Source organism: Capsicum annuum, chromosome 1, assembly GCF_002878395.1.
Source record: "Capsicum annuum cultivar UCD-10X-F1 chromosome 1, UCD10Xv1.1, whole genome shotgun sequence".
NCBI classification, from domain to species: domain Eukaryota; kingdom Viridiplantae; phylum Streptophyta; class Magnoliopsida; order Solanales; family Solanaceae; genus Capsicum; species Capsicum annuum.
Genome location: NC_061111.1, coordinates 84,729,523 through 84,755,781, shown reverse-complemented (window position 1 = coordinate 84,755,781; position 26,259 = coordinate 84,729,523). Strand labels below are relative to the sequence as shown.

Sequence of the window (26,259 nt, the reverse complement as noted above, 5' to 3'; positions counted from 1 at the left end):
TTCAGACCGCATTTCAAATTAGTGCAACAAATATTGAAATTGTTAATCAATACTATAAGAGAAGTTGGCTCAAGTTCCTCGTTTTCTTCAAAACTAAAAAGGCCATAAATTTTTACCTGTGAAAGAAGAAAAGGATCGATGAAGAATTCGAAGCTGTTGTGGCTGGAGAGTAAGGCTGTCACGTCGATTGAAGTCGAAAAGGAACTCGAAGCCCAACTATTTGCACTCGGATGTTGAAGTCGCCGAGGATTGAAATGAAAAATTTGCAGAACAGTTGGTTGAGAGAGAGTTGAGAGAAGCTGTCGAGAGAGGGATGAGAGACAGGTTGATTGAATTGAAGAGGGGAACTCGAAGCCCAACTATTTGTCGTCGGGGGTGGAAGGGAGAAATTTTGCAGAACTGTTGGTTGGGAGAGAGTTGAGAGAAGCTGTTGAGAGAGAGGAGAGAGTGGTTGATTTGGATTGAAGAGGGTGTGGGTTGGGTTGATTTGTATTTTTGAAAAGATTAAAAAGTTTTGAAAATATTAAATAAGTCCACAATTAACTTGATCAAGTTTCCTAATAATGTTTGACCCTATCTGTTGGTCAATGTCAACAATCCTTCATTCAAGAATTAAAAAGACACCTATTCTTCAATTTTCTCTAGAAAGTTTACCTTACGTACATATCAAAGACTTTTCCACCTAATGTATGATGCCTATCAAAATTGGTTGGTACTTAGAAATCGATATTTATCTTCTTTTCTTTTATCATATATTTTAGGACTCTTTTTCACATTAATTTTCCATATATACATTAATCCCCTAATATTTTATTAAGGAAAAGAAATATATCAATATTTTTCAAATTTTTTCCTTACCATATATTTTAGGACTCTTTTTTTCATATAGATAAGAAAAAAGAAAATCTATCAATATTAATTCTCCATATTTTTCCTCTTAAAATGGTTTTAAATACTAGAAACCTAAATTGAATTTTTAAAATAAACAAAGAGAAAAAGCAACATAAATATTAATTGACAATAAAAGAATCCTAAATCTAATAACCTAGACTTAAGTTGATCCAAATTCTAACCAAATAAGCAACACGGCAGCAAATTCCTAAGCAAGAAAATATTTAAAGAATCTTAATCTAATTAAAGACAGGGAAGTTGTATATACACGGCAATTTTAGTTTTTCTCAATAAAAAATAAATGACCGTTTTGTCTTTTGCGGAATCATTTAGTGAAGGGAATAAACTTCAAATCACTTTTATAAGGACCTTTTCACTTTTAATATTGTATAAATAATTATTTTATCTTATTTTTCAATTTTATTTGGTATGATGATGACATAATTTAGCTTAAATGTTGAAAGTAGAAATTCATATAGCCGACCTCGATTTATTTGAGATTGAGGCATAGTGGTTGTCATTGTAGTTTTTGCTTAGAATGTGGTCAAGTTGACCGCCGAAAGGAAAGAGGGATATCCGAGGGAGAAGTTGTTGACCTATCTGGTTTGACACATTGTAAAAAAAACACACAGATCAGAGCAGTAAGAGGGCCAGGGAAGTGTCAGACAACATCGTGTCTATCATACACAGCCCTACCGTGCATTTTTTCCCGAGTTTGTTTCCACGGCTTCCTTGATCTTTTTCGCATCACTTTGTTGGAGAAGGGGGACACATTTCCAATTTCTTTTGATATTTTCAGAAGAATTTTTCCCTTACCAAATAATAAATTGAATTAACTGAATGTAAACAAGATTTCTTATTTGTTTGTTCGCTTTTGGTGCTTGTCTAACCGTTTTAAGCCAAGTTCTGCTGCATCTCTATCCTCAATGATCAAATTTTACAGGCAAAGCTGAAAAAAAAAGAACAATAAAAATCATTTTCACTTAATGGGAGTACTTTATGGGATATTTGGAAAATTGCCTTGATATTGTTACATTTCACTTACTCGTGCAGGTGCTTCAACATCAAAGAGTAAGGTGGATGATAGACCTCCAAATATAGATATTTTTCACCAAAGACAGAATAGCATTGAACAAGTTCCTCGTGTCTATGGAACTCCATTGGCTGGTGTGGACGCTAATACCTCTAAAGGTTAGAATAGCATATTCATCTTGTTTTCAAAATTTTTGGGATAGAAGGTGGATTTTATTGCTATGCACCAAGAATGTGCTAACACGTACAATAACAAGGATATCTAGACCTTACATTTGTAATGAGTTTGGAAAGTCCAGAAAACATTTGCGTCTTACGTATCTTTCATATTACACCACCAGCATAGAGACTGCAAATCTCTAAATCTGATACATGGTAGAGATTAATATTTTTCTCTTAACGCACCTATAGTTCCTACGCTTCCAAATATCCCAAACTTGCGCAGAAACAGTCTTCGAGATGCATTTGATCTCCCTTCGTATCCACTGATCACTCTAGCTTCTCACTGCATTTACCACAGATTAAGAGGTCATCCATTTCATCCAAAGTATAGTCATTAAGATGGACCATACTTCCAATGAATAGACATAACAGTAACAAGTGTTCTGGAGATTCAGCTTGTGATGACATAAATATCATCTATTGCTAATACTATAACCTCTTCTTTGTAGGTTAGCTTGTGTTAGGCAGGCAAACTAATAGCAGTGCAATCAAAAACTGCAGCACTGATCACTCCAGTTCGATTTACTTTAGCATTTGGTCCTTTTGACAGACCATTGTAGCAGGATCTTACAGTGAACTTGTCGTTCTTGTCCCCTTTCCATGACACAGCATCTTCTTTCTCTGGCAGCAACCTCAGATGTCCAATTGTTTACCAAAGCAAAACCACTCTTTCTACATCTTGACCAAAAATTCTGAAAATCCAGATCCTGACCTTTTCCTTGTTTTTATTTGTCCACATTATTTGTGCGATTGTTTCTTTTCAGTTCAGTTTGCAATTTCTTTTATCCACTTCATTAAGCCAATATGTCTGCCCATCTTAGTTAGCAAGAGTTCAGATCTCCATTCAATAGGAATAACATTTGATCATATAAAACTGCTAATAAACTAATTTGCATTCATGCGAGTTGTCTGGTTTTAAAGACTCACTCATGATACGTCATGCAATTTCTTCTTTATTCAGTTGTTTTCTTCTGATATGAATACAATTTGGTGAACTTTTGATTGAAATCTAGTTGGTTTCTTCGTAATGTGCTATATCTTGTTTTGATGATGATCAACTGACAACAAGGGACCAGGTCCCTGGTCGTCATGAAAACATACAACTGTCACTTGACTATGCAGTTTTGTTTGTTAGTTTAACAAATTGCGCAGGTGAGTTGTGTATCAATCAGGACACCTGGCCCAATCGAAACTCTACCCTAATCATTATCCAGCTATAAATAGAAAAGAATGCTTCTCAATTCAATAGTTTTTGCAATTTGGTTATTCAAGAAGAAAAATGGTAAAAACTCAATATTGCTCAAGTTCCAAGTTTCTGTGCTGAGAGAGTAATTGTTCTTGAGTCAAGTCTTGGTCTTTAATCGAATTACTCGTCTTATAAGAGTACTGCTTTTCTTGTGTCTTTAGAGTGCTTAGGTAGAGTTATGTGAGTTGATATTGGTTAGAGTTTATCAATATTGAGAAGAGATCTTGACAAAGTTGTCAAGGAGAGTTGTAATAGAGTTGTTACAAATTAAAGGAGCTTAGAGTTAAGTTCCAATGGAGTCTGTAATTATGAGTTTGGTTATAGTGGATTCTTGAGTGCTTGTGAGGGCAAGCCGTGGTTTCTCCTCCCTTGAGCAAGGAGGTTTCCACGTTAAGTCATCGTGTTCTTTACTTTCCTTCAAAGTTTTATTTCCTTATTGCTTTACTGCTTTATTGCCTGTATCTACCTCTAAAGGACCTGGTCCCTTATAAGGTGGTGCACCCCCACGTTACAACAATTGGTATTAGAGCAAGGACACTCTAAAATGTTCATACATAGAGTGATTTATTGATCATGACTGCTCCACCTAATCTGGAAAAAGGGCAATCTACCACTAGACCACCCCGCTTTAATGGACAGTATTATGGGTGGTGGAAAGCTAGGATGTATGACTTCATTATGGCTGAGGACAGTGAGCTGATGGATGTAATACTTTGATAGTCCTCATGTTTCAGTTAGAGAGGTCAAAGAAGGAGACATAACAAGGATGATTGTTAAAACTAGAAGAGAGTTTGATGATGAAGATTGAAAGAAAGCTGAGAAGAATTACAAGGCAAAGAAATTTCTTGTCTGTGGCATAGGACCTGATAAATATAACAGGAATTCTGCTTGTGAAAATGCTAAAGAAATCTGGGATTGCATGAGGACTGCTCATGAAGGAACCACTGATGTGAATGATTCAAAAGTTGATATGCTAACTACTCAATATGAAACCTTCACCATGAAAGAAGGAGAAACTATCCAAGAGATGCATACCAGATTCACTTCAATCACCAATGAGTTCCACTGCTTAGGAGAAGTTATTCTTTTGTATAAACAGGTGAGAAAAATTCTGGGAGTTCTTCCTAAATCCTGGGAAAGCAAAGTATATGCTATTACTGAGGCAAGAAATTTGAAAACTCTCACAATAGAAGAACTTATTGTTAATCTGAAGACTCATGAACTCAAGAAGCAGTAAGGGCTAGAGAAAAAGGAAGCAAAAAGAGAAAAATCTCTGGCATTGAAGGTTTCGAAGTCTGATTCAAGTGAGGACACTGATGTTGCCTATTTGGCAAAAAAGATTGTTAGAGCAATAAAGAAAAGTGGTCAGTTTCAAAGAAGAGGATGTAGCAGCAAAAGGGAGGTACAGTTGAAGTTTGCCACTAATGTGGAAAACCTGGGCCTTTCATCAAAGATTGCCCAATGCACAAACTGAATTATCAAGAATATCTAAAGTTTGGAGGTGACAAAGGAAAGAAGAAGGACCAAGTCCCTGAAAAGTCAAGAAGAAAAGCTGCAACTAATTATGCAGTGAAACAGGCTTTAGCTGTCTGGGGAGATTCCTCCAGTGAATCTTAGAAGGATGAAAAGCTTGAAGATGTTTCTATGTTGGCAGTGGAGAGTTAGAATGTCATTTTTGTCTCCTTGTTTGCTCTTATGGAAAGCACTGAAGATGAAGAAAATGAGGTAACTATTTTTGATATTAAAGAAAATTTAGATAACTACTTTGCTAGAAAGAAAACGAAGCTTGCAAATGTGCTGATTGATTCTGTGTTTGATTATAGTGGATTCTTGAGTGTTTGTGAGGGCAAACCGTGGTTTTTGCTCCCTTGAGCAAGGAGGTTTCCATATTAAATCATTGTGTTCTTTACTTTCTTGCAAGTTTTATTTCCTTACTGCTTTATTTCCTGTATCTGACTCTATGGGACCTGGTCCTTTATAAGGTGGTGAACCCCCACGTTTCAACATAATGGATATGAAGAAACGGAGAAGGCTACATTTTCCTTGACAAAAGGTTTTAAATGTTTGTCAAAAGCGCAAATGATGACAAGTGTTAACGTGAATGCTTTGTCAAAAGGGAATGTGATAACAATAAAAGAGTGAAATGTGAATGTTTTGTCCAGAGTGAAAATTTTGAGGAATTTCTTTCCGATGTATTGGAGATGTGCCAGAATAGTCTGGCTTCCTCTCCGGCTAACCATTTAAAGATTATTCCACTACTAATTATGTTTATTGATTTGATATTATATATTATAAATAATAATTCTGGATGGGTTCTGTATATGACAAAAGACCAGTAATTTCACAGGCTAAGCAATTTATTTTGTGTGATTGTGTTGGCTATCAATGGTGCATTCTGTATTTATTTTGTGCATGGAGCATGTATCTTTTCAATGTCTTCAATATTGAGCTACCAGGAACTTAAAGAAGGAACAAGATGAATCAGGAGAGTTAGAGGTAGACCAAAGAAATATTGGAGAGAGGTGATTAGACATTGCGCAGTTACAACTTACCGAGGACATGAGCCTAGATAGGAAGTTGTGGAGGATGCAAATTAGGGTAGTAGGTTAGTAGGAAGGAGGGCGTCTATGCTAGTAGGTAGGAGTGGTTTGTCTTGTAGTCCATACTCTAGTTGTAGTGCCACACTTGTAATTTCTTGTTCTTGGAGTTTGATTGATGCTTGTTGTTTCGGGTAGATTGATTGTAGTAGTATTTCGTGGTAGTCTTGTTTCTGTTACTATTGATGATTTTTTACTGCCTATTGTTACTTGTTCTTCTATTACGTCCTTTCCTAGGCTGTTTTTGTCTCAAACCGGGGGTCTATCGGAAACAACCTTTCTGCCTCACCTCTGAGGTAGAGGTACGGACTGCGTACCCTCTACCCTCCCCAGATCCCACTTTGTGGGAATACGCTGGGTATGTCGTACTCTTTTTATTTTTTTGGTTAAACTTGTTAACAAATACATTCCTTCTTTTTGGTATACAAAATCATGAAACTGATTTTCTGCTACTTCTGTTTATAACAACTGAAAGAGATTTAAACATCAAATGTCAGTATACACATAACATCCATGAAATATACAGACGAACGCTTTTGCCTGCCATTATAGAGAAGTTTGTCTGTATAACTTTTTAAATATATACTAGGACATGGTTGATTGATCAACCTTCCTATCCAGTACAAATAATGTTCTTGGTCTCTCTCTGTGCGTGTCCATTATTTTAAACAATAGCTTTAGTTGATCATAGATGAGGCCTCTTAGCAATTTCCTTCTGATGTGATGTTCTTTCCTTCTGTTGTGCTATATAGGATATTTTGTTCTTCTTTGTGAATTTAAATTTTCACTCCACACTTAACGCATTATAATTCATCTTCTCATCAAAATAAGAGTTGGCGTGTGGGGAATCTATTTTTTTGAGAAAGGTAACCTTGTACTAATCAACGACACAACCTTTGTGCTGTCTGGAGAGGGTGGAGTGTACACTGACCTTACCCCTGCCAAAGGAGGTAGTAAGACTATTTCTGATAGGCTCTCGGCTCAAGGAAAAGATATCAAAGCAGATCGAAAAAAGAAATAACTGAAGTGAAAGGATCATGCCAAAATACTACAAAGAGAATGACAGCATTCAGAAAAAAAAAAGGAACAGTAATTACTCCAAAAAATGTGCGCTAATCGAAGTACAAGAGACAGTAGATAGTAACAAAAATTGATGGACAAGAAACCATAGGAGAAATACGACGACTAGTATGGAAGGGTAAGCAACACTACACTCACTTAAAACCCTACTCCATGTCCTCCCCAACCTCCTATCTAAGGTTATGTCCTCATTAAGCTGCAATTGTGTCATGTCCTATCTAATCACATCTCCCTTATACTTCTCGCACTACCTTTACCTCTTCTGAAACTACCCCTAGCCAACCTCTCACACTTCTGCACTCTGGCATCCGTGTATCTCCTCTTCACATGTGCGAACCATCTCAGCCTCGCTGTCTGCGTCTTGTCCTCTCCTACCTTGTCCCAGATATTTTTATTTCTAATCCTACCTCTCCTGGTATGCCCAGACATCCACCACAACATCCTTATTTCTACAACTTTTATCTTTAAAATGTGAGAGTTCTTGACCGACCAATACTCCGTCCCATACAACATAGTTGGTCTAACCACCACTCTGGAGAACTTCCCAACAATGTTATTGCTACTTACGGATTCCGAAAAGCAAAATATATCATTGTTAATCTTACAAGGATCAATGATGTCTAAAGAGTTGGCATCCTGCACAACAACGACATACCTAGTGTAATCCCACAAATAAAGCTAGCATCCTGCACATAACTTCCTTTACCCCAATAATGAAATAACAGTAGGCAGAACATCTTGTTCTTCTTAATTGAGCTGTATCTTCCTTCAAAACACATGTCCTTCTTTTCTTTCCCTATGGTCCACCATATACAAGCTGGGACCATCTCTTTTGTCTCAAGTCCCCCCGACTTCAGGAATAGTTGACATAGCAGACCAGTGACTCCACAGTGCAAAAATAAGTGGCTGTTGGATTCTGCTTCAATATACCTAGAATTCATCTGGAAGCCCCTTTTCAGATTTTCTGGGTTAAACAAGCTTGTCTAGATACCAACAAACTAAAGCAAGCTACTTTGAAAAGAATCTTACCTGTGGGGGAAATCTAGCAATGGTTGAATTCCGTGAATCTATACAGAGCTTCAAATTCATAAGGGAAAATTGCTACTGAAGCCGTTCAATACAAGGATACAATTATAAGAAAAATGCTTTGATGTTATTACAAAATAAAAAAAAATAAAATAATGGATATGCTTTGATGCTATTGCAGCTAAACAATAATGGATATGCTTGGACGCAGGCGAAATTTTTGAAGTATTTCATATTTCTGGATACCTCATTTCTAGAAAAACCTTGAAGAGTGTGTGAATGCCTTTAAGAACATATTACTGACTTCTAGGTATTTCTAATCAGCTAATCCTTTTGTGACCAGTTTCTTATTCTTTACAATTTTGTTCATGTTGCAGGGATGCTTCATTTGTATAAGAATCGATTACAACACTATGCCCAGAAGCAAAATCTCACTTTACCCGTGTATTCTTCTGTACTTGATGGCCCTCCTCACACCCGTCGTTTTAGGTCAAAAGTGACTGTTGATGGGGAAACTTATGAAACTCAGGAGTTCTTCTCTACATTGAAGGAAGCTGAACATGCAGCTGCAAAAGTTGCTTTTGAGTCATTAGCACTTAATGACATTCAGGAGGTTAGTCCTCTCTTCGTTCCCGTTAATATAACACTCTTTCCTTTTTGGATGTCTCAAAATGTTTGATCCATTCTATTTCTATACAAGTTCCAAACTTTAAAAACTAAAATTTTTTCAACTACCTAAAATTTAAACTTCAAATGTGGTATTTTCTCTATCAAATTGATTTTTCATCCAATGTTTTAATATTTTCTTCTTCTATCACTAATATAATGTGCAAGTCAATTTAGCACATTAAACTGGTGTCCTGTTCAAATACCACCAAGTAAAACGGAAGGAGGCAATATTTAAAGAGTTTAGTTTTGCTTCGGTGCTGAGAGATCATTCATGTGAGTACATTTCTTTCTTCTTCTACGTATTTATTTAATTAATTTTTAAATTACATCAGGATGAAGGTTTATACAAGACACTTCTGCAAGAACTGGCTCAAAAAGAGGGTTTTCTTTTTCCAGTTTATGATACAGCCAGAACTGGCCCACCTCATGCGCCAATATTCCGCTCAATGGTGGAAGTTGGAGGTGGGACTTTTCAAGGACAAGAAGCTAAAACCAAGAAGCAAGCAGAGATGAATGCTGCAAAGGTTGCTTACAATGCCCTTGTGAAACGTAAGGAGGATATACACTCAGTATCACAATTGCAAGTTTTCTGGATTAAAAATGATTAATTTAATCGGCTTCTAGGAAGAATTACATGGAGTTTATTTCGGATAATAAAAATGATCTTTTCAAAAGATAATATAAAATTAAGCAGGATGGCATGGTGTTCCCAACTGATGAAATTAATAAACTAAAGCACAAGGCAAACTTTGCGCATCAATCCTGTTGGACTTGCATTACAGCTGGTTAAACGAACATTAAGGCACAATAAATTGTTCAAGAAGATACATCTGCACCTAGGAAAGTGTGGTTTTGTGACTTTCTAATTTGCTTCGGAGTATATTAAGATCTATTTGTAACTGAAATCTTTTGTGTAGGCCCAACAGTATTTCCAGTATCTTATTGGCTCACATATAAACACTTGCTGCTTCCTGTGTAGCTTTTCTGTTGTGAATATAAAAGTTCAATATCTGGTGGAATAATATTGTCATCTCCTTCGAGATTGAGTTAGTCAAATTGATCTCCCTGCTTTTAATTTGACGAGTGTTTTAGGGGTCATATCTTCTAGCTCTCAGTCACCTATTCTGAGAAATGACCTGAAAAATATTATTAAATGTGAACTACATTATTGCACCGAGCCGTATTTATAGACTCTACATTTCAGGCCCTTTCCATGTAGGAGACTATATACAATACTATTCCTATTCCTATTCTAACACTTCCCCTCAAGCTGGTGCATATAAGTTATGTGTACCGAGCTTGTTACTATTGTAGCTAATACGAGGACAAGTGAGAGACTTGATGAAAATATTTGCAAGCTGCTCACCTGTCTTTACAAATTTGTAATAATATCCTGAGAGTGTCTTAGTCACGACCCGAACCAGGGCCTGGCCTTGACGGGTATCTCAAGTCCACCGTGGACCGAAGATCACCCCTTTTGCCTAGTCAATAGAACACAATACACTAACAATGGCTGAGTTCTGAACATATAACAAGATAGAAAAATATAAGCTTAAAAGAATCTGAGAATATCAACAACCAATACCTAGGGCATGGTAATTCACAAAGCCTCTAACGAAACCAAATCCATCCAAGTGGGGACATGCCTCCGACGATAGCCAAAGAAACCATATAGTAGTTATGATAAAAGATAAACTAAGAAGTAACGGCCTTTCGGAAGAAGGAGGCTTACCACTTCAAGCTGGCTGCTGAGCACTCGAAAAATTCTATCACTGTGCAGGAAAAGCAGAAGTGCCTTCGGAACCTGCATCGCATGGGGATACAGCGTTCGGGGATGGTCAGTGAGATGAATACTAGCATGTAACTCAGGGAAGGGGTAAAGTAATGCCATGATCAAACATCTCAAAATCATTCAAAACCAATGCACACAATCATGTACATACAAACACATCATGCCAATCCAAACTATTTATCCAACTGGGACTTTAACCCATCGGTTAATAGGACTCCAACCTATTTAGCCAACCGGGACGCTAACCCATTAGCCAGTAGGACTTCAACACATTTACCCAACTGGGACTCCCATTAGCCAATAACACTTCAACGCACTTAGCCAACTGGGACTCTAACCCATTAGGCAATGACACGTCAATACATTTAGCCAACTGGGACTCTAACCTCTATTAGCCAATAACACTTCAACACGTTTAGCCAACTGGGACTCTAACCCATTAGCCAATAGTACTTCAACACGTTTAGCCAATTGGGACACTAACCCCTTAGCGCTTCAACACAACCCATTAGCCAATAGCACTTCAAAGGTTCCAATTCCAGTCAATCCATGACCATCAAGGCCCATCTAAAGTCAATGCATGTTTCATTAGCCCTTGTTACAATGCAAGGTTTCAAAATAGTCCAAAGTTTATGTATACTCACTATCAAAGCCAATTTCACAAGATGGGGTTAGGGTTATACCAATTCAATTATCAAAATTCTCAAATTTGGGGAAAACCATGACCCCCTAGTTTATTCACCATGCCCATGCACTCCACACGTTCAAAACCATCATTAAAGCATGAAAAATTACATATAAACCATGAGAACATCATTTAAGAGAACAACCATTCAAAACTCTCAACCCTCATTCCAAAGGCCACATTCAAAACCACTTGAATAACAGTTTAAAACATATGCTTTATCAAAACTAAGATTTGGGGAAGAGTAACATGCCTTAAAGAATCACAACTATGGAGGGAATTCACCCTTTGGAAGCTCTAATGCCAATTTTCTTGCAAACCCTAGGCTCTCTTGACTGGGGGGGCTTGAGAGTGTTTGAGAGTGTATTTGATTTGATAAGGGATCAGAATAACCCTTATTTGCTGTTTTATGGATGTGGGATCTAAGTAGGAAAAGAGGGAATTGACCAAACGACCCTTACTTAAAACACTGAAAATTGGACGCCAATCGTTATGGGTGACCTTACGACTCTTAGGGTCACCTTACAACTCATTATGCACACTCATAGTCTTGACAGTACCCATGGGCACCTAAACTGGTATGGCTACGAGTCGTATCATTTGACTCGTACTCAACATTACGACTCGTAGGGTCCAAGTCGTACCAAGACAGAGTCTTTGGCACTCACATTGATGAGGCTACGATTTACACTATCCGACTCGTAATGAGTCTTAACGACTCGTTGGTTGCCAATCTTGATCAACAGAGAGACTTAGCCAAACACACTGGTCAGGCTATGATTAGGGTCCTACGACCCGTAATGGCACTCTATGACTCGTATGATGAGTTGTGTCTGGGCAGTGAGCTCAAAGCTCAGGGATTTTTCAAGGACCAAAATCCGTGGTGTTTCATTATCCCCCTTTAGGATTATTCATCCTCTAATGATGAGTCAAGGCATCCATTAGCACGATTTAACACAGAACACAACCTCAATTTCCTTCAACAAAGACAGAAAACAAAGATATTAAGAAATACACATACCTCAAGCACGATTATCTTAAGCAGGAAACGAGAATGAATACTTGGACGTCATGTCCTCTTCAGCTTCCTAAGTAGCTTCTTAAACCTTTTGGTTCCTCTATAGAACCTTCACCGAAGCCATATCCTTAGTCCTCAACGACGGACTTGCCTATCCATAATATCAACCGGGACCTCCTCATAAGACAAAAGTCCGAAACGCCAACACTCTCCAAAGGAACAATCAAGGAAGGATCACCCACACACTTCTTCAACATCGAAACTTGAAAGACCGGATGAATAGAACCCAAACTCGAAGGCAATTCCAACTCATAAGCCACATTGTCTACTCGCCTCAAAATACGATATGGACCAACATAATGGGGACTGAGCTTCCCCTTCTTTCCAAACTGTATCACTTCCTTCATAGGAAACACCTTCAAGAACACCAAATCACCCACATCAAACTCAAGTCCCTTTGCCTCACATCCACATAGGACTTTTGGCAGTCTTAAGCCTATCCCGAATCGCCTTTACCTTCTCCATAACTTGGTGAACCAAGTTTGGACCATACAACCTATTCTCACCAACCTCAAACCACCCAATAGGAGTGACATCTCCAACTATAAAGAGAATTGAAAGGAGCCATTCCAATACTAGAGTGATAACTGTTATTATCCGTAAATTCTATGAAAGGCTAATGGTTGACCCAGCTACCACCAAAATCAATCACGCAAGCCCTTAACACATCTTCCAAAGTTTGAATAGTCCTCTTTGCTTGACCATCCGTCTGAGGATGAAAAACGGTACTAAGGTTCACCTTAGTTCCCAACCCCTCTAGAAAAAATGCCAAAAGTGGGATGAGAACTGCGTACCTCGATCAGAAATAATAGAAACTAGCGCACCATGCTGCTTTACGATCTCCTGAATGAAGAGCTTAGCATAATCCTCTGCAGAATAAGTAGTCTTTCACTGGCAAGAAGTGGGCAAACTTAGTCATCCTATCCACGATGATCCAAATCAAATTAAACTGAGGGAAAAACCGCGAAAAATCAATAACGAAATCCATATTAATCATCTCCCACTTCCACACAGGCAACTCAATCTCTTGGGACAAACCACCAAGCCTCAAGTGCTCAACTTTCACTTGCTCCATTCACTTGGCTACAAAATTGGCCACATCCCGCTTCATGTTATTCCACCAATAAATCTCTTTAAGGTCATGATACATCTTTGTTGTACCAGGATGAACAGTGTACCTCGACTCGTGAGCCTCAGGCCTTAGCCAAGATCCTTTCTCGCAGTCCATCAACATCGAGAACACACAATCTACCTTGGTACCTCAAGATACCATCACCACCAATCTCAAAAGCCATGACTTTCTATTGGCCCCTTAATCCGCATCAAGATAGGGTCCAAAATCTGCTTTTCCATCACCTCAGCACCAAGAGATGACTTCACCACCTCTTGCACGATCACACCACCATCCTCAGAATCTAAAAGACGAACTCCAAGATTAGCTAAACGGTGAATATCTTTCGCCAAACCTCGCTTCTCCTCATCCACATGGAACAATCTACCCATGGACAACCTGCTAAGATCATCAGCAACCACGTTAGCTTTACCTGGATGATAATGGAGACTTATGTCGTAGTCTTTGAGCAACTCAAGCCATCTCCTTTGTCTGAGATACAAGTCCAAAAATTTTCACAAACATATTCCGAATGCGCAAAAAAAACAACCAGCCTACTCACATAGATAGCAACAAAAATAATACTCTACCAAATCCCAGCAGCACAACTACTACTGATCCCAAAGGTATCCAAAACACTGCTTCTGTTCAGCCACCCCAACAAAATACCAATCAAAAAAATCCTACCTGCAACCTATGTTGCGCGGACTCTTCGGTTTTGCCGCCGAACCCGTGTCGACACGTGACTGACGCGGGTGTGGGTGCTTCTGCCATCTCAGATTCGGTCAAATGATTTACAGAACGTTGACCAAAATCAAGAATAAACTTGAGGGGAAATATTGGAAAATAGACAGCTGACTTATCTGGAAAAAGATCGACCGGCAACCTCACCGGCGACTGTAAAGTTGACAAACAAATCCAATTTTCAGCTGTCGGTGTCTTGTGGAAGAAAGAGATAATCATACTTGTGGAACCCAGCCGAACAAGAGGAGTAATTATAACTTGTCGATGTTCTTGGGAAGAAATAGAGATCTCACGTCTTTGGGGAAGAAAGAACTGTGTCGGTGTCTTTATATTTATTCCTCAGAATATAAAAGTCGGTTATGTCTATATTTTTTAATTCTTTATAATATAAAAAGAGTCAATATATAATTAAATATAGTAAAATAATATTTTAGTTAGAGAATATAATCCTAGCATTGAAAAAGTACTCCTAATTATACGTATACATAAGTTGAAGAAACTCCTAATACTAAAACTACTCCTAATGGAAAAGTAATTGCAAAAGTTGGGATGCTTTCTTGTTTTTGTTCAATAGAGGATTTTTATAATATCTTTATAACTCTATATTTATAATACTTGATTTTTTTAGCCGAATTTCCGCACCCTATCTATATTCAGATTCACACCCCGAATCTTAAAATTTAAATTTTGACGAATCCAGACTCTCGGATCCACACCCATCTCGTAGCAGTTTGGGAATTAGGGTTCCCATGGTTAAATTTCCAAAATCGACGACGACAGAGCTTTGGACAACAGTAAAGCTGCTTTTAGAGTTAATCAAAATGATCAACAAGACTTGGTAGAAAATTCGAACAACTCTAATTTACCTCCAAAGGCAAACATGAGGGATGAACACTTTGCGGCAAAGGATGGAAAACAATAAATAGATACATCTCAAAAGAAGGATTCGTCCAATCAAACCAAGCCTAGTGAGGAAGAAGGTAAGCCTTTGAATCACCTTAATTATGTTAATAATGATATTAATGATGCGAATAAGGTTGTTGGTCAAATGCAATCTAATACAATTGAGCAAGATGAGACTGTGCTAACATTCTTAGTTGCTCTCAAATTCGTGGGGCAATTGGGAACCCTAATTGAGCAATACATTTAAATGGAGCCCTAATTCCCATATTCGTCATGTTCTGGTGTGAAGCAATTGGGGCTTGTGATGGGTGGTTGCATCTCCTTCCCTGATCATTTTGGTACTGAATTTGGTGGGAAAAGTTCACCGGAGCTCTGACGCTGCCACCTGAATTTTCGCCGGTGAGATTTCCTTCCTTAGTTCCTAAGAAATTGTTACCAGTATGGGCTATATTTTGTGGAGATGAAATCCTAGTCTTCGAATCTCCACAAAACTCACCAAAACTAGGACGAATTTGAGTGCGATTTGTTTGCGAGTCAATAACGATTCTCTCACCAATCGCGTGGTCTGATTTCATAATTGACGATGGAATTTACTGATTTTTAAGTCGTAGGAGCATCGTTAAGGGGTATAATCATTCCCAACAGTTGAAACTAGTCGAACCACCAGATTTTGACAAAGAAATAATTTTTTGAGCCCGCTTCAACTCATCTTTTGCAACTAGAAATGGGATTGCAACACTGTTTTGGAGATTCAAAAAGTTAGGTATGGAATTAGAAGTTGATTCTTGATTGGTTTTGTTCGCAATCACATTGCCCTCCTGTCGGGCTGGGTCCGATGGCCGGAGAATCTCATCCGACTGCGCGACCATTCCAGTGAGGCTGATAGTGTAGTCTCCATGAGAGATTTTTTAGAGAAAAACTTGACAATGAGGATGTAATCGTTTTTTTCCTGGTGTTTTGTGTGCCCATTATTGCATTATTTCATTTTCGTTATTATCCTTTGTTTGTTGTGTAGCATTTTCCATTTCACTTAATTTATATTGTGATTGCACCCGTATGGGCATCCCTTTTTGTTAGATTGTTTGACAGGCACCTGAGGGTCTATCAGAAACAGCCCTTCTACCTCTACAAGGTAGAGCTGAGGTCTGCATACATTCTACCCTATCCATACCCCACTTGTGCGATTACGCTGGGATGTTGTTGTTGTTGTTCTTCAGCCTTTATATATTTATTTGTATGTACTTTTTTCAGTTTGTTAATCAAATTGATATATGTTGCTGATTTTTTGGTCAATGATTAATATGTTGTTGAAATTTTTTCTTAAAATCTTAAAAATGATTAAAATTGTCTGACTTGTCTTGGAAATATGGTTAAAGAGCGAATGAGACAAATAGGGCTACCGTTATATGTGTGTTTTGTAACAAAACATTTAAATGAAGAACTTCTTGCAATAGGTCTTGTTGGTGACGATGGCAACATTGTAGGCTGTTGTACAAAATGCCACGGAGATTGTGAGGAAAGAAACAAAAAAATATAGTGAGCAGAAAAAGAAGCTAAAACGTCAAATGATACAGCAACCAAATGCGACTAATCTTGATGATGATGAAATAAGAAGGTGAAGCTGCTGATTTGTCGCTTCTTGCAAAATCACAAAAATGCAAAAGTGATGTGGATCAACCGGTAGAAAGGTATTTTAGATTGTTTCTCCCGCAGAAGCTAGGAATTAGGATAGGGAAAATGTTAAAAATATTTGCATGACGTTGTCAAGGATATTTTAAGTGATTGTGCAGTTGCTGCTTTTTCACGGTGGCTGTACGATGCAAGAACCCCCCCTCAATTGTGTCAGATATATTGACATTTTTTTTTGGAGACTTCATTGAAGTTGTAGGCCAATTTGGTCTCGGACTAAAGTCCTTCATAGATCATGAAGTTAGACGGCCTTATCTAACTAATAAAGTGGATGAAACAAAATTGGGGAGGATCATCGGGTAGAATGAAACAAGTTTGGATGTTCCATTATGATGGTATAAGTGGACGACAAGAACTGAAAAAATGATCATCAATGTGCTGGTGAATTCTTCAAAAAGAAAGCTTATTTCTTGAATTCATTGACGTAAGCAACTTGTCTACAGTTTCTTTCAAAACTTATCCATATTTCAGAACACTGTAGAAAAGATTGAAGCAGAGAACGTTGTTCAAGTTGTTACGGATAATGCAAGTGAAAATGTCAAAGCGGGTGATATATTATAGGGAGTGTTCCCACACATTTATTGTACCGTGTGCAACTCCTTGTATAAATTTGATGTTTGAGGACATTTTCAAGGAAAGAACCTATTGTCATTCTCTACAATTTTCACTCAGGCAGTTAGGTGAAATTTTTATATTGTTCAAAGGCCTTTGTTATTAAGATGATGAGGGAATTTGCAAAACAAAAAAACTTGGTAAAACTCGGCAAGACTAGATTTGCTACTACTTTCTTTACCTTGTACAGTATGCGCATGCAAAGGGCAAGTTTGAAAAGCTCATTCATTTAGGAAAATGGAACACTTATGAATTTTCAAATGAAGTTGTGTGGACAAAAGTTGTAGTATAATTATTTCTTATTCGTTTTGGTATAATATTGTTCATGCTCTTAAAATTGACGGTCCTTATAATTGTCTATTTTTGCTTTAGGGGCTCTGGTGAACGATGGTATATTAGGGCCTTGTTCTCGATCGGGGACGGGGGTGAGGGTAAGTGGTGGTGGAGGGTTAAGGGAGCTTAGGTTGTGAGTAGGGTCTTGGAACATCAGGATATTATCGTATGAGTTTATAGAGCTAGTGAAGATTCTTGTGAAGAGGAGGATTAACATAGATGTGTCCAAGAAACCAAATGGGTAGGTTCTAAGGCGAAGGAGATGGACGGGTATAAGTTGTGATACTCAGAAAGTGTGAGGAATTCGAATGGAGTAGGAATCATAGTAGATGAAGAGCTTAGGGAGCAATTGGTAGAGGTTAAAAAGGTCAATGATAGGATTATAATGATTAAATTAGTCTTTGGAGGGTTTAGTTTGAACATTATTAGTGCATACACACCGCAAGTAGGCTTGGACGAGAAGAAAAAAAGTTTTTGGGAGGTTTTAGATGAGGTGGTGAGAGGTATACCAAACACGGAGAAGCCTTGGGCTTATGATGACATGGAGGTTGTTTCAGGGATAGAAATGAAGTAGTCTCACTTTTGGATTTCACAAAAGCCTTTGGGTTGATGGTAGCTAGTTCGAGTTTCCTGAAGAACATTGGTTACCTTTTGTAGTTTGGTAGCCAAGACCCAGATAGACTTTTGCTCTAAGTGATAAAGTCCTTTGTAAAGATTGTAACATAATTCCAAGTGAGAATATTTCGACCCAACATAAATTTTTGGTGATGGATTTGGAGAACAAGAAAGAGAGGAGATAAGGGTTGTGGATAACCGACCAAGGACTAAATGGGGTAGTTTGACTATGGCCAGTGCCGTGGAGATTAGGGAGAAGTTTGTGGCTATAGGATCTTGGGAAAGTAGTGGGGATGTGGACAATATGTGGATAAAACTGCCAGTTGCACCAGATAGATAGCTAGAGAGGAGTTGGGTGTCTTGAGGGTCTCACTCTGGTAGATAGACTCTGGTAGATAGAGGGGAGTAGATAGAGGGGAGTAGATAGAGGGGACTGGTGGTAGAATAGAGATGACAAGGGAAGCTGGAGGAAAAAAAGGTGCCTTATGCGAAGGTGGTGGAGTAAGGACGAGGAGGAGAAGCGGGCAAACAAGAGAAGTATAAGATGGGTAGGAAAGAGGCAAAGTTAATAGTTACAGTGGCAAAAATAATAGCCTTTGAGTGCATGTAAATAGAATTAGAGGACAAAGACATAGATAAGAAATTATACAAGCTAGCCCAGGACAGAGAGAGGAGGGTCTGTGACTGACCAAGTGAAGTGCATCAAGGATGAGTACGACAACATTTTAGTAGAGGAGGTACATTAAAAGGAGATGACGGTCATACTTCCATAAACTCTTGAACAAAGAGCAGGACAGAGGCATTGTGTTGGGGATTCAGAGCGCTCAGAGAGGCATCACGATTATGGGTATTGTAGATATATTAAGGTGGAAAAGGTTAAGGGTGTCATTCGTAGGATGCGTAGAGGTAGAGCAATTGGGTTACGCAAAATTTCAGTAGATTTTTGAAAGAGCGTAGGCATGGTAGATTTGGAGTGGCTGACTGCGTTGTTTAATATTGTTTTTAAGATGCCGAAGATGCCAGAGGCATGGAGATGAGTACGATGATTCTGTTGTTCGAGAACAAGGGTGATATTTAGAATTGCAACAACTATAGGAGTATCAAACTGCTAAGACACGATATGAAGGTTTGGGAGAGGGTGGTGGAGATTTGGGTGAGGGGGGTCGTGACTATTTTTTAGAACCAGGGCAGATTTATATCAGGACGTGCGACTACAAAAGCCATTCATCTTGTTAGAGGATTGGTGGAGCAGTACAGGGAGAGAAAGGACTTGGTCAATTAAGGACATGTAGACAGAGCCAAGATCGGAGTACGGACAGTGGGAGGAGGAGACCCAGAGCACTTTCTCGTATTTATAGATTGCACCAGAGATCGACCCTTAGCTTGTTTTTGTTTGCCTTGGTGATGGATGTTTTGATGCTACATATTCAAGGTGAGGTGCTTTGGTGTATGTTATTTGCGGATGATATAGTTTTGATTGACGAGACTCTGTTTTTGAGTACTTTAACTCAAATTCAAGAGATTGCAGGGACCGTAAGTGGATCCATATTAGGGACTATAAAGCTGGATATTAGAGCGCCGAGTTATGGAAAACTAAATTCAACATCAACTGGCACAATTGGTAAAATTATTCCAAGAAGAACGTGCAACCAATTTAGCCCAATAGGAAGCAATAAATGTTCGCTTGAATGCACTCACGAAGGATCTAACAAATTTGAAGGCCGATTCTGCATCAACTGAATATTCTAGTTAGAATCGAGGTTGGAAGGATAAAACTAGAGTGACAGAGGGTCAGATTCAGAAGCATGAGGAAGTTCCATCATTCATCGACATACAAAGTTGGATTTCCCACGATTTAATGGTCATTGAGGACCCTTTGGAATGGTTTAACAGATGTGGATACTCTGTCGACACTAAAAACTCTAGAAGAAGAAAAGGTCGGACTTGCTTCTTTTCATTTGGAGGGAAATTTCTAACTTCGGTTTCTTCAACTAGAGATAGATATGCCTCAACTGTCTTGGATGAATTCAAATGTCATTGTAATCTTCGTTTTGGGCCACCAATTAGAAGACAGAGGTGGGAAGAATTGGCTAAGTTACACCAGATTGGGTATGTGCAGATTACCAAGGAAAGTTTGACTAGATACTTTCGCGGGCTAGTACACTCGCACAGTCGCAAAAAATTGAACTCTATATCTCCGGTCTTGCTGATAATATAACAATTGAGGTTGAGTTGCATAATCCTCCAGATTTTGCTCAGCGATGAGTTTATCCTGACTTTTATGAAAGCACGGAACAACTCATTTGTTTGCAATTGTTAGTTGCTTGCAGATCAAAGACAACAAATTTCTCACCTCAACATGCCAAATTTATGAAGAAACTGAGGAAAGACGACTTAAGGGAATTTGTTTTAACTAGGATGGACTGTTCACCCAAGCTCATTAATGCAAGAAATTATTCTGGATTGACTCAATAGACGACGAGGAAGAATTTGCCACAATAAAGGAAAATACTAATACTTTCCACACTTAACACTTGAGGACAAGTGCGATACGAAGGAAGGGAGTAATATTGTCACTCCTTAGTCTACTAACAATTTACTATAGTAGTTATTTGCAGTAGTTATTGCAATGTTGCACGGACTCTTTGGTTTTGCCGCCAAACTCGTCTCGACACGACACTGATGCTGGTGCGGGGTGTGTCTCCGATTCGGTCAAATGAATCCGGAGACATTGACCAAAATCAAGAACAAAGTTAGTTGTTGTTGTTGGAAGGGAGAAAATCGGCGACAATAATTGTTGTCGTTGTTAGAAGGGAGAAACTCGACGACTGTAATTGCTGTCATTGTCGGAAGGGAGAAAACGGATGATGTAATTATTATCTTCGTCGGAAGGGATAAAACCGGTGACTCTAATTGTTGCCGCTGTGGGAATTTGAATCTTTCGTCGAGAAGAACGACAGAAACGTGGGTTTCGAAGAAAGCATCAGATCTAGTCGGTGCTTTTATTTTTTAATAATTATATTTTTTTTTGGAATATAAAAAGAATTTAATTAAATAGTAAACAAATTATGTCGGTTTCCCAAAAAGGAAAAAGTATATGTGGAAAATACTACTCCTAATGTTCAAAAAAAATACTACTACTAATTGAAAAAGTAACTAAGAAAAGTTACGTAAAAGTGGGAAAAGTTAAGGATATATTTTTTAGGAGTAAAGTAACGTACGTTTCCTTGACACATGGGGAAAAGTAAGTTGGAACAACTATTTAGAAGTGGGAAAGGTCCAAATTTATCTTCATTAGTAATATTTATTATAAATAGAACCTCTGTATTATATTATTAGAATATCTTTATAACTCTATATTTATAATATTTGATTTTTTTAGCTGAATCCCCACACCCGTATCCATACTCAAATTCGTACCCCCAAATCTTAAAGTTTAAATAATTGACGAATCCGACTCTTGAATCTGCACCCGTCTCGGATACCCGCACCTGAGTCTGAGCAACTTAGCCTACAACTCCAAAAATAAACCTGTCCCTGAGCCTGCGCCTTTCACTGTGGTTCAGTCTTATGCTACTAGATTGAGAGTTAACCTGCTGAAAAACGAAACTCCTATTGAGCTTTCTACTCCTACTTTCACAAGAAGACAGGGCCTTCCAGCAGTTAAATTCAAAACGGAAGATTTCATGGTCAAGTTAGCTGAAAGGTGCAAGTGTAGTTATTTCTTTGTAGTAGTTAATTGCAGTTTCTTACTCCAGTAGTGGTTTTTTCTTTGTAGCAGTTTGCAGTCTCTTATTCCAGTAATGTTAGGAAGTCATGCCCTAGTATTTAGGGGTACTTATCTTATCAGTATTGTATTAAAACTCTCTGTTTATTGCATGAAATGTAAGCAGATTATTTAAGTTTTTGAGTACTTCAAATCAAGAGATTGTAGGTTCTCTCTTAACGAACCAACACCTTAGGTCATAGGAAGAAGACATCTAATTTCATCTTGCAGCGTGCCATAACTAGATCCATAACTGGGGACTGTAACAGATAGATATTGTCACAAAATTTGTGAAGTCGAGTACTTAGCTTGTAGACATTTTCACCAAGTCGCTCACCGGTCCTCGAATTAGTTAAATCTGTAATAAGCTCGGTACATATGATTTCTATGCACCAGCTTGAGGGGGTGTGGTAGAATTAGAATAGGAATTAAAATAGTATATATAATCCTAATTGTATAAGGATTGTGATGTAGTGTCTTTAACTAGGCCTCAGAATAATAATGTTGATACACAACTCAACAATATTTTTCTCCTAATTTCTCACAATTAATCTGGGAAGGGTTGGGTTCATTGGCAAGTTCTAAGTGTGCAATTTCTTACTTTTGTGTTACAGGTGGTCGACTAGATGAACATCTTCAGGTCCTTCCAGCCAGCTCAGGATGTGCTGCTGCTGATGTTTCACAACTAGTTATTCAGCAGAAGACCAAATTGATAATTGAAGAACTAAGTCTGCAAAATGAAGGTGCTTTCTGAAATCTGCAACCACTTGACACCATTTGTTTACTTTGACATTTTCTGCTTTTGTGTGATAACTTTCTTATATGCGAAGGCCCTTAATTGAACTATATACATAGGTGTCACAGTTTACCAGCTGTGCCACTGTCATTCTATTAAAAAGGAAAAGAATTTTACAAGTTTGTTTGGTCATTCTTAGCTGCAGATTGGTTTTATTAATATCTTGGAAAGTTGTTGAGGTCAAGATAAAGAATGAAAAAAGGTTTAGATGTTATTATCAAATATGCATATAACTTCACTAAGGTCCAAGTTCATTGATTGAACCAAGCATTTGGACGAAAAAATTTCTCAGTCACTCATGCAAGACAGGTTACTCTGTCAGACCCACATGGGTTTTGTTAAGACTGCTGATAAAATGGAACTGTGTATAGCTGACATTTGAGTACTTCAAGAAACTGTATAATTTCTTATTGCATCACTGCAACAGTAGTCATGGAGAATAGTTTTTGGAACAGTTCAGCAAACAAAACAAAACACTAATGGTTTGATGATTGATGTGTCGCACTATCTAGATGGGAATTGCAATGTGACTACATCTTTTGAGACAAAATATTTGTTTTGCTCAACAACTTATAACAGGGTTGCATGAGGTTTACTTTAGTAGGTTCTATATCATTGAGGTCAAGATAGTGGAATATTTCCATATATGGACCAACCTGTTTAGTCTTCTTGTGATCACCAAGTAGAAATCACATCAACTCTTTAGACTAAATAGCTGCATTCTTCCAACTCAATCTCCTATTGTCTTAAAGTGATGCATAATGGTTCTGGCTTTAGTCTTTACAACTTAACAACATGGTCATATAAGTATATTATCTACATCCATTGTGTTTCTTCCAATTTATCACCAGCATCAGTTGTTTAGTCCTATTATGCAATGTATTACTAATTATTTGACCACTTTATATTCAGAGGCAGATAAAAATGCAAAAAGACACAGATGCTCGACTGCACCCAATACATATTCCCTTTCCAGGGATCGCTGTCCTGCTGCCTCATCTTCTGCTTCACCAATCTTTGATCATTCAACTGATACAGTTGCAGACTCTGCTGATTCTGGTAAATATGCTGGGACCAGTATTTTGCCAGGCGAGAAGATTTTCATTTTCCCCCGGAATGCAAACTTGGAGCTTCCTAATGGTGCTTCTGTTTTGCCCTGCAGCGACGAAAAATGGGTTGCTGCTAGCTTAGAATCGAATCGAAATCAGTAATTGCAACAAGCCACTTGTATGTTGCATTTGATTAATCTTATCTTGATGACAAGGTTCAACTTAGAAAATTTTCTACTGGTACTACTATATGTGTAAAAGAAACCTTTGGACAATAGCTACAGAAAGTTGGTTATGCTTATTAAGAAAATTGACATTCCGTTGTATTTTTGAGAAGGCAGCCTAGTGTTGGTGTGAAGCACGAAAAACAGGCAAAAAATGTCAACCCAATTGCAAATATCTTTTGTTGGATCTCTTTAGCCGTGTGTCTCATGTGGCTAGTGGGTTCAAATTGTTGCTTTTGAATCAATCTATCGCCTGCTAGATCAATTTTGGGTATCATGCACATTGCACATACTTGTGTTCCGACTTAAAATAGGTTCTACTGATCAAATGACAACACTTCAATAGTTGAAACATCAAGTTTTTGAGGAAATTTCATAAATAGCTATAATTCGACCATAATTATCATTAATAGCTGTAGTTTGAATTGATTGCGACTGTTTTAGAGTTGTATCTGTCGCTCAAGTTCCTTGCGTTTGTTTGCTCAAATTTTGCTGTGTTAGTGTATTGCTTATATTTTATGAGATACACTTATGGCATCACCAGAAAGTACCTAAACCATCGCCTTAAAATCAGATCTCAATCTTAGATACAAACAGAAAAGGCTCCAAATATAACGTAGATCCAACTCCGGAAGATACAACCCAAAAACGTTCTAGATACAACACATCTATAATTTAGCTACAACTTTGAAAAATAATTGAAACATTTGTTATCAACTTGTATTACATGTATGCAATCGCTCTACTATACCAATTGTCACAAGCTTGTATCATTTGTATCTATTCGCTTTAAATTCACTTGTATTCACTCGGTTTGTTGTATCGTGACTAGCTTGTATCACTTATATTTTATGAGATATATGAAACCTACACTGTATATTCATACAATAAATACGTTATAGTTATTTATTTTTAGGTTTAGCTGGAGAAGAGAAACGAATCAATGACAGATAAATCTCGTAGGAGAATGCCATGCGAATCATGACAAACAGATGAATATCCCTAATCCCAACTGTATCACAACATGAAAGCCACGTGGAAAAAAGTCTCTTTTCTCTTATTAACCATGCACGCCCTAGCTTGACCAACCACTGTGGCCACTGATTGGACACTATGGCCACAGGTTGATTAGGTTTCATCATTAGCTTCCACATCTCACTTCCCACCCCCTCTTCCAAAACTACTTATAATAATCACTACACAATCGATATCCAATACAACTCCTAATCGCCAAGCCAACCCTAGCCCTGTTGTGAATTATGCTCTCATCAAAAGTTGGTAATGAGGATATCACGAGAGAGGCACAATTCATTCCAATAAAAATAATGAAGATGACCAATGGAGAACCAGCCATATGGTGGACCGAAGCAGAAGTTACAAAGATGAACTTCATGGAGAATCTGCAATATGCATAGTAGGTAAATTCTCTCATGGTTGGCCATTATTGGAAGAAATGTTGTCACAAAAGTCTATTTGTGACTTAATTTTAATTAAGCTTTGATTAAACAGTTTAGTCCTCTATGTTTTAATTAGTTAAGTCCTGTATTTACTTTTCAGTGCCTGTAGTCAGTTAGTTTAATTACTATTGAGTCCTTAGTTCTGTTATTAGACAGGGACAAGTGTCAGCTAATAATGTAAGATTCCACCCTATATTTGTTAGCATTTTTAATGAGAAGGCATATGCCATTTTGACTCAATTTCTCTCTTCCTCTCTTTTCCTTTCTCTTCTATTTCCTAACAACTAGTAGCAAGAACATTACTCAGAGCCAGGTTTAGCTCTGCCTCTACCATCCGGCTTCTTCATCGGAGTTCAAAGCTCTACAGGACGACGTAAGGGTCGTTCGTGGCCAGCTCACAGTTTTCATGGATAATGTGAGCAAGCGATTTGAGATGATGGAGATGATCAGTACCACTTTCAGAGTCAGCTCATTAAGATTCGTGAAACTAACATGAAATTGGAGCTAATTATTTTGAATTTGGGACTAACCACAGTATCATCCTCTCAGATTTCAACCTCAGTCGACTCATCTCCGCAAGCCACACCAGAAGGACATCTTGGGCCACAGAGCAAAACGGAGGCAGGCCCATCGTCCGGCTCA

The 26,259-nt window shown here is 38.0% G+C and overlaps 1 protein-coding gene across 3 annotated transcripts in view; it reads left to right on the top strand.

The window, feature by feature from the left end:
* The window catches only part of LOC107878098 (double-stranded RNA-binding protein 1), a 38,804-nt gene extending 12,947 nt beyond the window's left edge, over positions 1-25,857 (top strand). The window contains exons 2-6 of one of the 3 annotated variants that reach the window (XM_016724982.2): positions 1,945-2,082; positions 8,472-8,707; positions 9,096-9,312; positions 22,706-22,834; positions 23,800-25,857. In XM_016724982.2, coding sequence (XP_016580468.1) covers positions 1,945-2,082; positions 8,472-8,707; positions 9,096-9,312; positions 22,706-22,834; positions 23,800-24,098 — 1,019 coding nt within the window. In that variant the 3' untranslated portion in view covers positions 24,099-25,857. The remainder of the gene's footprint in view (positions 1-1,944; positions 2,083-8,471; positions 8,708-9,095; positions 9,313-22,705; positions 22,835-23,799) is intronic. The other 2 variants (XM_047396960.1, XM_047396963.1) reach the window with 2 other exon arrangements.
* The last annotated feature ends 402 nt before the right edge of the window (positions 25,858-26,259 follow it).